This window comes from Pseudorca crassidens, chromosome 8 (assembly GCF_039906515.1).
Source record: "Pseudorca crassidens isolate mPseCra1 chromosome 8, mPseCra1.hap1, whole genome shotgun sequence".
Taxonomy (NCBI): domain Eukaryota; kingdom Metazoa; phylum Chordata; class Mammalia; order Artiodactyla; family Delphinidae; genus Pseudorca; species Pseudorca crassidens.
In genome coordinates this window covers 42973472-42986573 of record NC_090303.1, presented here as the reverse complement: position 1 = coordinate 42986573, position 13102 = coordinate 42973472, and the positions used below count along the sequence as shown (strand labels likewise).

At 36.8% G+C, this 13102-nt stretch overlaps 1 protein-coding gene across 1 annotated transcript in view; it reads right to left on the bottom strand.

Moving 5' to 3' along the window:
• THSD7A (thrombospondin type 1 domain containing 7A) overlaps window positions 1-13102 on the bottom strand; it is a 452500-nt gene that overhangs the window by 33233 nt on the left and 406165 nt on the right. Inside the window, exons 14-16 of the mRNA XM_067746269.1 lie at window positions 4567-4745; window positions 1935-1940; window positions 168-301 (exon numbers count right to left, since the gene is read on the bottom strand). Of these exons, the coding sequence (XP_067602370.1) occupies window positions 168-301; window positions 1935-1940; window positions 4567-4745 (319 nt within the window). The remainder of the gene's footprint in view (window positions 1-167; window positions 302-1934; window positions 1941-4566; window positions 4746-13102) is intronic.

The window sequence follows — 13102 nt, the reverse complement described above, 5'->3', positions numbered from 1 at the left end:
CTGGAAGCAGATCCCTTTAGAGCTTTCTACGAACACAGACTCCATAAAAATAAAATTGAAGACAATTTCATTCAGGAGATTGGGAGGAGGGCAAGCTCATGTTGGCACATGAGAAATCGGGAGGTGGCTGTGCCTTTGCTTCTCTGTGTAACTAGGCTTGGCCTTACCTCACTTTTCGGGTTTGCACGCCCTCTCCACAGTTGTCCCGCATGTTCACAAAGGTCACCTTGCAGATGCTCCATGGCTCTGTAACCCATACGTACTGGCTGCAGTCACTGTGGCAAGGGACGACCTCATACACCTGAAACACACACGGTTCTCAATGACCTCACCTCACGGAACCCCATGAGGTAAGTGGGAACACTTCATATCACAGTTATCATGATATTCTTGTTTAGCTACTCTGAAGCCTTTCCTTTACTGTTCGTTATTCTAAAACAGGAATATAGAGGATCTCTTGAGAGTTCTAGCAGTGAAGGGTACGGCTGTGTTGTATTGTGCTGCTCCTCTATCACATTGCAGCTGGAGATTGGACCTCATGGACCACATCAGACACATTCCGTACTTTCCTAGACTGACCCTTACCACATAGTATTGTAATTTCCTGGGCCATATGTCCTGTTCACAGTTTCATGTGTCTTCAATACTTAGCCCAGGATGCTTGCTCATATGTCAGGCATTCTATAGAGATTTGTTGAGTAAGATGAATAAATGAATAAAAGAATTAATGAATTAAGTAAGCATATAAAAGTAGCTGTTTTCAAATAAGTTTAATTTGGCCTGTTTTCCAAATAAGTATGTATACCAATAAGAATTTTGTGTGTGTGTTCCATATATGAAACTAAATTAGAAGATAAATAATATGAAATAAAGCTATCTTAAAACTAACTAAACTTTGGAAGCAAGGTCTGAAATTGGTCTCATATTACACAGGTACAAAGCGGTGAGGGCCACATAAAACAAAGCAAATTGTCTCTGCTCTGGTGCCCATAAAGGCTTGCAGCCCCAGGTCTGGGGTGGTGTGGTTGGCTGTTTCAGGATTTTTAGCACAATGAACCAATTATGCTCTTTTCTCAATGAGAAAGAAGAATGACTAAATAAATGAAAAAAAGGACCATCATCACTGCAACAGAGCTGACTCGACCATTAAAGAAAAATGTCTCTCTTAAAATCATTTCAAAGTCTATGATAACTCTTATTTCCTATTTTACATACACACACACACAAACTACATGAATATTTCCTATAACTATTTAATTCCAGAAAATATAGATTTAAATAGTCCTCCGGAGCCATTCTTCTGTGCAAATTTTAGTTTTACTAAACATCCAAGTAAAGTGAATAAAGTGGACCTATTCCACATAGGAATAAAAAGTGTGCACTGTTGGAGTGAGAATGTGTAATTACCGTCATAAGTTATCACCTTCACGTTGGGTGCTGTATTAAAATAGGACTAAATACTATTTTAGTATTTAGTAAAATATTACCCTAAGTTGTAGAGAAGGGAACAACTGAAGGGAAAATGCCACCTTTCCTAATCCTTTGATGGCTTTCATGTTAATCTCCTACACTGGAGTGAATACAAATCAGTTCAGAGCCACCTCCTGCTACCGCTTTGAGCCCACCTGCACCTCTGCCTCTCCGAGAAGCATGCGACCATTAACAGGAGGGGTCATTGCCTTTTCAAGGGTGGTGAATTATGCTTGTTCTCCACTATCCCTGTACCTTAGGCCCTGATAGTAAAATGAGAAAACACATGTAATATGCTAGGAAAACAAAGGGAATAGCTGCAGAAGAAAAATTTTATGGAAAACATGTTTTCCCCTATAAAAGATAAGAGAAATAGCAGGAAAAGAAATACATTCTCTGATGTCAGGAGTAAAATGAAAACAAACAGCACTCTATTATGAACGATGAGGTTTAAAAGTTCTTACCTGGGCCTGGAGTAGTGTTCACCAGGAATGAAGAAAAGAGAGAGAAACAAAGATAAATTAAACAAAGATAAGTATATTTGATGAGAAGAACTCATGTTCTAAGTTTCAAATATTACCCATATATAAAAGGTGGGGGGTTTTTGGTAAATGATTAGAACATCTTTCTTAGACCTTAAAAGAGAAAAACCAATTCCTTATTACTGTTTAAAATTAAGATACACAAATGAGTATTGCAAACAGCAAGTTAAGGAAAGGATTTGATGGGCAGGATGAAGAAATCAAACTGAGTAGACATCAAAATACGTATCGGGGGAATCAATATATGACTGCAACTATCTTGTGGTTCAAATTGTGAGTGGACTATCTATAGATTGATTGACTGACTGACTGATGTATTGATTTTAATCCATCCATCCACCCATATTTCTGAGGAAATGGGGATTTGCTTTCTCAACTGGAAAATGGAACCTCAGCGATCATTTCCAAGGCAAAGTATGACTTAATTACTGAGGAACGTATAACTGCAGTAAAAATCTATATGATTTACAATTTTCAACACTTACACAAACCTTTGCATATTCTTTACTTTCCTAACATTTTACTAACAAATCCCTAGAAGTTTCTATTTTTTAATGTAGAACATTTGTGCTCAAAGTCAAAGATTCAGGAATCTATTATTTCTTGTTTTAGCTTTGATTTTTCCATTGTTCATGTCTCAATATACCACCAGTAGGCTGATAACAAATACTCAGATGTCCTTATCATACTCTGCATTAGATTATATCAGAGTGACAGAGAAATGGCTTAGGTTAAAGAGTTTTTAAGCAAGGACAACTTGGTACAACCAATTTGAACTTCTTCAAATTCACTATTTAAAAAATGCTAAGGCAAACATAGCTCATTTTAATTTTAAAATCTGGCTGTTCACATACACACTAAAGGTATGAAAATGTGTAGAATTTATTTGAATCATGGATAAAAATTTATTAAAATTTAAATTTACTATTGGAAATTCAAGATTTCAAAACTTGTAGAATAATATTCTTTTGTATTATAAACATTACATTTCAGTTATTCTGTTTAATCGGGGTCATGCATTTTCTTCTTTGGAAATATTCATTAGGACAGAGAAACTCGATTACCAGTAGATGGCAGCAGTGCAGTATATTATTCACCTTCAGTTGTATTTAAGGGCAAGTTCAGCAATTTTTCTTTGGGGGGAAAAATCAACATTCTTTTGGCGTACTTTCTATGCAATTTAATTCTCCGCTTTCTTGGCCCTTAATCGATTTATTCAAAAGTTATTTTTATTTTCTCTATAATTTACTTTTATTGTGATGAACAAATTTAGATTAATTTGGGAAGGCAAACGTATGGGTAAGCAGTGTGTTTGGAGATTAAAATTAGAAAATCTATGTGTGTATGAGACATACCTACATATTTAAGGTTAGTTCATACATATGAATTGGTTCATTTGTGACTTAAATTTAAACATACATCTTAATACCTACACATATTGTGTGAAATTCACTCTTTGTTAATTCACATGTAGGCCAAACACAGCAATAACTGTCTGATGAATCTTATATTACATTAAACTAGTCACAATTCTCCCCATTAGACATTTTATTTCCAATGGAACACGAGTAACAGCTATGAACTGCCGCTAACAAGGTGTGCATCCGAAGTCAAAGTTTCACATAAGACTGAAAAGGCCAATCACCAAATTGATAGATTAACATATGGTTACTTTGATGCCATTTTTATATTTTTTCTTTTTTTAAAATTTATTTATTTTATTTATATATGTTTATTTTTGGTTGCGTTGGGTCTTTGTTGCTGTGCGTGGGCTTTCTCTAGCTGCAGTGAGCGGGGGCTACTCTTCGTTGCGGCGCAAGGGCTTCTCATTGTGGTGACTTCTCTTGTTGCAGAGCGTGGACTCTAGGCGCACTGGCTTCAGTAGTTGTGGCATGCGGGCTCAGTAGTTGTGGCTTGCGGACTCTAGAGCATAGGCTCAGTAGTTGTGGCGCATGGGCTTAGTTGCTCCACGGCATGTGGGATCTTCCTGGACCAGGGCTCGAACCCGTGTCCCCTGCATTGGCAGGTGGATTCTTAAGCACTGCGCCACCAGGAAGTCCAGTATATTTCTTTTTTCTTAACATATTTCATATGGAACAAACTTAAGTAAATGTACAGAATACATTTCCCAATTTTAGACCCAAACCCATATACTTTCTTTGATTTTAATTTATGTACTTGGTAATTGAGATGTCTTTTCTGAGAGTCTAGCGGATCTATCAGAAAAAGACAATCTTGCTCTCAGCGCACAAATTATTGTATAATAACAGATTAAATACCTTAACAGTATTTCAAAAGTAGATTTCATTTTTATTTCCATTGAATTATATTAATATGCATATACATATAATACAGTGTACTAAATAAATCTCTTGAGAATACAGAGATCATCTATCTGATTCGGGATTTTAATAATTTACTCAGGCATTCTAAAGATAAAGTGGGTCAAATTTCTTATTCAGGGTCTATTATTTATTCTTCTCTATTTTGGATTAAAAAAAGATTATTGTGCACCTAGAAAATATTTTACAATATTCCCAATGGTAGAAAATACCTGGTTGACATGGTCCAGTTTCGGGCATGGTCTTCCTCCATTATAGGGTTTTTCACGCAGCCATTTAGACCGAACCTTCACGCCACTCCCACAGGACTTGCTGCAGCGTGACCAATTGGACCACTCACTGAGCTTGCAGTCTGAGGGGCAGGGGATGATGCAGGCCTCTTCAATGTATCCTGAGTGGAGGAAAATGAGACAAGAGCCATCTCCTCCACATGTCACTTGCCTATTACTACCCACCATTCTAGCTCATTTAGAAGGTCCAAGTTTGACTTGACAGCAACATGCAAATGCAGAGATGTCTCTGTCGTTAGGGACTCAAATTAAATTCTGCAGGAAAATAACACATACATACAGTCACTCTGTTAAAATAACAGCTGAGCAGCTGTCATATGATCTGCTTAGGATTCATGCCCACCATATTTCAACATTTCTGACTTCCTGACAGCTCGTGTTTAATTGACAATAACCTGTCTGCTGCCATATCATTCTCATGTGGCCAGACTGATACATTAAAAAAATTTTAACAGTTTTCTGTAAAATCCTATCTGTTAATGTCACACAAGTTCAAGTGGCTGAGTCCATGCAACATTCTTCCTCAAGAAGAAAGCCAGACCCTCTCAACCAATATTCAAAAGGAACCATTTAACTTAGCACCTTATGGTTCCCCTTCATTGAAAATCAAGTCTGAGGAAGAAAAATGAAGGATGTTAAATAAACAATGCCTCATATTTTTATAGTGCTGTCAATTTCAAAGCACCTTCATACCTTGTATTCATTTGATTCTCTTGCAGATATTATAAATGTATTGGGCATGTACTGATGCTCTACTGGACAGATAAGAAGACAAATACAGAGAGATAACTGACAAGTGCAAGGTCACACAGTAAGAGACAGGGATAGGATTTCTGAGGTCTAGTCTAGTACTCATTCCATCAAATCTCACAATTAACTTAAGAGTCTACAGATTTATTTTGAGAAATGGGAGCATTTTCCTTGACCAGTCCCTCACTACCAACTTGGCATTTCACAGTATCAGTCTATCACTATTGTTCTCAAGGCAAGTAAGTGGAAAGAGCAAAATTCCTCTGGTCAAGAGTCGAATGTTGTCGTCTGTCATACTATGGGGAGTGGTTGTTCTTGAAACAAGAAAACACTCTGCTCTTACCATTTTACATCAACATCAAAGATTCGATTTTGAAAATCATTATAATGTAAACAACTTATACTAGGAACTCTAGGTAGATTTTTAAAAATTTTATTGAGACACAATTTATACACTATAAAAATCAGCTCACGTTCTGGTCTTTAATAGAGTCTGAGTTATGCAACCATGACCACCATCTAGTTTCAGAACATTTTCATTACCACAGAAAGAAACCCTATACCTATTAGCAGTCATTTCCCATTTTCCCCTCCCTGGCAACCACTAATCTACTTTATATCTCTAAGAATTCACCTATTCTGAACAATTTATAAAATGAAATCAAACATTATGTTTTATGATTGCCTTCTTTCATTTAATGTAATGTTTTCTGGATTTTTCTATGGTATAGCATGTGTTAGTACTTCATTCCTTTTTATTGACCAAATAGCATTCCATTGTATAGATATATTTTTTTATCCTTTCATCAGCTGATGGACATTTTAGTTGTTTCCACATTTTGTATATTATGAATAATGCTGTGAATATTTGTGTACAAGTTTCTGTATGGACAAGCTTTCAATTCTCTTGGGTATATATCTTGGAGTGTATTTAACTTTTTGTAGAAGTACCAAACCGTTTTCCAAAGTGACTGTGCCATTTTACAATTACACTAGCAAGGTATGAGTGTTCCAATTTCTACATTTGTCAAAACTTATTATGTCTCTTTATTTTAGTGTCCTTTGAAGAAAAAAGTTTTAAATGTTAATGAAGTCCAATTTATCTATTTTTACTTCGGTTGCTTGTGCTTTGATGTCCTATCTAGGAAACCATTATCTAATCCAAGGACATAAAGATTTACACCCATTTTTTTCTTCTAAGAGTTTTATAGTTTTAGTTCTTATATTTAAGTATATGCTTCATTCTGAGTTATTTTCGTATATGTTAAAACATAGGCAGTCCAATTTCATTCCTTTGTATGTGATTCCCAAGTTAACCCAGGCCCATTTGTGGAAAATACTATTTTTTCTACAGTGAATTGTTTTTGTACCCTTGTTGGTAATCAGTTGACTATAAATGTAAGGGTTTATATCTGGATTCTAAATATCACTCCACTGATCTCTATACCAGCACCACACTGTCTTGATTACTGTCACTTTGTAGTACGTTTTGAAATCAGGAAGTCTGAGTCCTCCTTTGTTCTTTTTCTTCCAAGAAAGTTTTGGGTCCCTTACATTTCCACATACATCTTTGAATCAGCTTGTCAATTTTTGCCCCAAATGGCAGATTTTGATAGGAATTGTGTTGAACAGTTTGATCAATTTGGGAGTATTGCTATCTTAACAATCCAGGTACGTGGAATTTCTTTCCATTTATTTAGGTATTCTTTAATTTCTTTCAGTGATGTTTTGTAGTGTTTAGTGTATGTCTTGCACTTCTTAAACTTATTCCTAAGTATTTTATTCTTTTTATTCTAGACAGATTTAAAAGAGAGCCAACAAACACTGATTTCTTTTATTACAGTGAAATAAGACCACCTAAAAACCAGTATGACAGATCTAATCTATAAGCTTGTGCCCAAAGTGTCCTGACTTGATACAGTGTTAAAAAGCTAGCCAACTTACTACATAGTATATCCTAGCCTTGCTTTATAAATTACCTGGAACACATGTTAAAAGTACAGGTTTCTGGCAACCCCAGACATTACAATACAGTTCCTTTGGGATACTGCCTGATTTTTGGAACTTAATATATTTTCTTGTGTTTATTCATCACTCCCTCTCTTTTTAATTGAAAATTTTCTTATTAAGTTAATTGTAGACACATATATTTGTAAGAAATAATATAGAAAGGTCCCCTGCATACTTTCCCCAGTTTCCTACAATGGTAACTAAAGTATAATTTCAACCCAGATACTGAGATTGATACAATCCATTGAGTTTATTCAAGTTTCACCAGTTTTACTTCTACTTATTCGTGTGTGTGTGTGTGTGTGTGTGTGTGTGTGTGTGTGTGTGTGTATGTGTGTGTTTAGGACTGAAATTAAGGAACTCTGTTGTAAGACACAGGAAGAATCAGCAAAATCTGGGTGAGAAGTAGTTTTGTGGTATATTTCTCTCTATATTATCTTCTATATTTTTGTCAAATATACACATCACCTGTTTTAAACTTATTGTAGTCTCGATACACAAAAGTGTATCTTTCAAAAGTATAAAGTTCACTGAACACATGCATGAAACCCACACTACTCCAGAACCCTCTTTTGTGTTGCCTTCCAATCACTACCTCTTCTCACATGGGCAACTACTACCCTGATTTCTTACAATCTAGAACTGTTTTACTTTAAAAAAATTTATGTAAATGGAATCATACAGCACACACCCATGTGTGCTAGCCTTCTTTCACCCTACGTTGTGATGTGAGATTCATCCATACTGTTGCACGCTGTTGAAGATTATTCATTCTAATTAATGTATAGTACTCTACTGTGTGACTATATTATGGTTTTTTAATTCATTCTATTGTTTGTGAGCATTTGGGTATTTTTCAATGGCAAGCTATTATCAACTGTACTGCTATGAACATTCTAGAACATGTCTTTTGGTGAACATACATATGCATTTCTGTTAGGCATATTCCTAGGAGTGAATTTGATGCCTCAGGGGATACGCATATTATATCAGCAAATTGTAAGTATAAAAGAAAACTTTTTAAAAAGATGGGATCATGAATTTGGTATGAAGAGCAGGATGCAATGAAAGAATGCTCAAAAGTGGGAATTAGTCTCAGAGAATCTTCAAGGGGGCAGATGTGTCAGCCGGGGCTTTGCCAGCTGTGAGATACTGAAGACAGAAAGAAGATGTTAATGTTGAGTTTTGAATGTACTTCTGATATTGAAGAAGACTTTTGGAGTATTGATAATAATCAGAGGGAAGTCCAATAGAGAACTGAAAAAGTACTTTACAATAGTGTTTACCAAAATTTTGAAAAGCATAACTGTTCTTCAAACAGATTACCACGACCTACTTAAAGCTCAGACTTTGACTTTAAGTATGGTTTGAGGTGGGAAAACAAGCCCAGCTCACTATCTTGAGTTAAAATATGGAGAAAAACATTCTCCTTTTCAATCAACACAGCCAGTAAATAAATCTATAAAGTGTCCGATACTTAAAAATGTAAGTCCTGATAGGGCCAGTAATAATTTGTGTTTCATAGGAATAGTTTAAGAAATAGAATCAAACTGTACAAATGTCTAAAGTCACTTCCCAATGAATGCCATCTGTAACCAGATTATTTAATGTTTGTAAAAGACAATGAATTAAGAAGAAATCCCAACTATTTCCAAATATTATCAATAGCTTAAAGGACACTAGTATTTCAAAGGTAATAAATTATTGAAATATTTCTAGAATTGCATTTTCCACCGTGCTAAAGATCAAAATGACTGCAAAAGTAAACCTCTAACCTTTTTGTTATTCAGTAATTATAGTTGAAAATAGAATCACATGAGTTTTCATGTCACTACTTCAGAGTAACAGATAAATGGAAATTCTTTCTTTCCATTTTATCTGTTGAAGTATTATGGCATTGGTGAAATATGTCATGTCTGACTTTAGTCTGATTCACACTGTATTTTCAAGTAAGCAGATATAAAATTTTTATGTTGGATCTTCCAATAGAGTATTCCAGAGGACGTCTCTCAAATAAAACTAAATCTATTAAATTGTTGAAAGATACAAATTAGGCACTGAGATAAAGACAAAACTGCAAAAGAGTATAATGCTTAGCATTCCATTTTAATCTTCTAGTGTGTAACAACATTCAATAATTGCCTGTCATGTTTATCTAGTACAATTAAAACTCTTAATGCTACTAGTGAACTGCTAGATAAGCATTCCCCTGTCTGCTCTGCTAAGATCATTTGTGAGGGCAATTAACGCCAAACAATCATGGGGGATAGAAGACAGAAGCATTTGAAGCGTTTTAAGGCTAAATAAACTGCTGGCATCATGTAGCAATTTATGGCTCCTGAGGAATGCTGGAATAAAATAAACGACTTCACAATTAGGGTGTTAAAACTTTAGTAGCAGGCTTCCCTGGTGGCGCAGTGGTTGAGAGTCCGCCTGCCGATGCAGGTTATACGGGTTCGTGCCCCTGTCCGGGAGGATCCCACATGCCGCGGAGCGGCTGGGCCCGTGAGCCATGGCCGCTGAGCCTGCGCATCTGGAGCCTGTGCTCCGCAACAGGAGAGGCCACAACAGTGAGAGGACCGCGTACCGCAAAAAAAACCCAAAAAACCTTTAGTAGCTCAATACTGAACCTGACACATGGAAAAATCAAACTCGTGGCTTCTGATTGTATTTTTTGTATCTATATCTATTCTGATGGCTGCCTTCAGGTTGAAATGAATACAGAACACTAGCAGGCTTTATGTGGCAACCAGAGGACTTACTGCCTTTGACATATATCCAGTCAGCTCATCCATTTGAATTATAAATGTGCAGATAAAGTAGCTTTCAGCAACCCTCACGATTACTATATTGTGCTGTAGAAAGGTGCACTGTTGATAGATTAAAGAATTCATTTTGAAAGCACGTGGAAAATATTGGTTGGTTCTGATTTACAGCTGTGTGAATGAGCAACGCTGGCACTCTATCTGAAACATCTAGATAAATCTCAAGAGAGACCTGAAAAATCTCTCCTACTTAAATGTGTGTTATATGCACATGACTGCAATCGTGAATGAGAACACTTAGCTAGAACTTTATCTACTGTGGTCCCTGTGGATTTGAAAATACTGAAAAATATCATTTAAAAATATTTTCAAAATGAACAGAATATTCTTTTGTATATATATTAAGAACTGATAACTTGAAAAGCTGCTGAAACTAAACTACTCTGTATATATCCAAACTCCTATAATTGACTGTTCTACCCAGATTCTTATATTCAATGTATGAAAAGTTATGAATCAACACTGGGCAATCAAAATTTTCATAGTGAAGTGTTCAGGTAAATTTATGTAACCGCAATGAAATGCTATTTCATTTATATTTATTTGTTTTTTATACATATGAAGGCGTATCTCTTCATATCTGCTAAATACTTACAGATTTTCTCAGAAAATTTCAACATTTTTTTTTTAAAATAATTTTATTTTTTACTTTTGGTTGCGTTGGGTCTTTGTTGCTGCACGCAGGCTTTCTCCAGTTGTGGTGAGCGGGGGCTATTCTTCGATGTCGTGCACGGGCTTCTCATTGCGGTGGCTTCTCCCATTGCAGAGCACAGGCTCTAGGCGCACAGGCTTCAATAGTTGTGGCTCGTGGGCTCTAGAGCGCAGGCTCAGTAGTTGTGGCACATGGGCTTAGTTGCTCCGTGGCATGTGGGATCTTCCCGGACCAGGGCTTGAACCCATGTCCCCTGCATTGTCAGGTGGATTCTTAACCACTGCGCCACCAAGGAAGCCCTCAACATTAGTTTTTTTTTTGTTTTTTTTGTTTTTTTTGTGGTACACGGGCCTCTCACTGTTGTGGCCCCTCCCATTGCGGAGCATAGGCTCCGGACGCGCAGGCTCAGCAGCCATGGCTCACAGGCCTAGCTGCTCTGCGGCATGTGGGATCTTCCCAGACCGGGACACGAACCCATGTCCCCTGCATCGGCAGGCAGACTCTCAACCACTGCGCCACCAGGGAAGCCCTCAACATTAGTTTTAATTGCTGTGGGATTTTGTAGCTGTTGCTATTCCAATACTGGGAGATTACCCAATGACTAGGCACCTTCAGATTCAGGTAGCATACCTATGTACGAGTTCACCATCAAGGCCATTTCTTATAGCAAACTCTAAAACTCTCTGCTGTATAACAAAGACTTTGGCTGGTCTGTTTCCCTGATTCCTGGGAGGCAGTCTCTAAGCCCTGAAATTTCCTGAGTGAGAAGGAGTATCTTTGTTATTCTTGTTGGGCCTCTTGGACTACATGTGAAATTATGATAAGAAGATGTCTAAGGAAGGGGTATGATTATACCACCAAACCAAAGACCAACCATGTGTTTAAAAGGTTGGGACTTTAAGCCACTTGATATCCTCCCAAACTCTGGGGAGAGGGGATTGAGTTCAACTGTGTGGTCAATGATTCAATGGATGCCTACATAATACGACCCCCCAGAAAGCTCTGGATACAAAAGCTCAGGCTGGTAAAGCACATCCATGGGCCAAGAGGGTGATGCCTCCTAGATCCATGGGGAGACAACATGGACGCCTTGTGTTTGGGACCTTCCCAGCCCTCGTCTATGTGTCTCTTCTATCAGCTCGTTCTGATTTTTATCCTTTGGCTATAATAAAACTGCAATTGTAATGGTGCTTTCCTGAGTTCTCGGAATCGTCCCAGTGAATTGTTGAACCTGAGGGGGTAGTGGGAATCCCCAAATCTGTAGCCAGCTGGTCAGAAGTGAGGTTGACGTGGGGACCCTGAAAATGCACAGCTAGTGTCTGAAGTGAGAGCAGTCTTGTAGAGGACCGAGCCCCCTAACCTGTGAAGTTTGGCCCAAATCCAGGTGGTTAGTGTCAGAATTGCATTCTACTTTCAGATGTATATTTGATTAAAAAAGGAAGTAAACTTATTTATGAAAGAGCCCGTATCTATAGTTTACTTATTCAACCAAATTAAAACTTTGGGAATAATTACATACATTAAGGCATTTATGGACGTTTCACCCCAAATTTAACATTTATAACTTTAACTAATATTAAAATATTAACTGATATTAAAAATCAGAAAAACGTTCTAAGAACCCACTTTGGAAGTAGGGCTTTGTCAGCAATATAAACATCGTATTTGATGGAGTGTTCAGATTATGGAATAACGGGAAATAAATTAACTTTGAAATTTAGTAGAGTGATTTTTTTTTAACTTGATCCAATGCAGGGCACTGTTCTTTCAGTCAACAAGAATCATATACTGACACTGAAGTATTTCCAAAGGATAATCTTTAAACACTAGTTTGCTGGATTCTAGTAAGTGTTAAACATAATTTTTATAAAAAGCATTCTGTGGTCAAATAAGTTGGAAAATTGTTGCGTTAAGCAGGTCTCTTCACCCCGAGCTTCCCTTCTTTTTTTTTTTTCTGATATGAACTGTGAATCTCTAGGAGACTGACTCAGACACTGCAGTGTATGCTTATTAACTTTTTCCTATAGCATCTCACTGGACCAGTGAGAAAAAGATCAACAGATCATCATGATATGTTGTAATTATAATGCATTAAAACTGGATTCATGTTTTGAGCTGTACAGAGTTTTAATGTTTAATCAGGCCTTTTATGTCCATTTCCAGATATGGAAAAAAATGCAAAAGTCAACAAACAAAACCCCCAAACTTAAGAAAGTTTCTT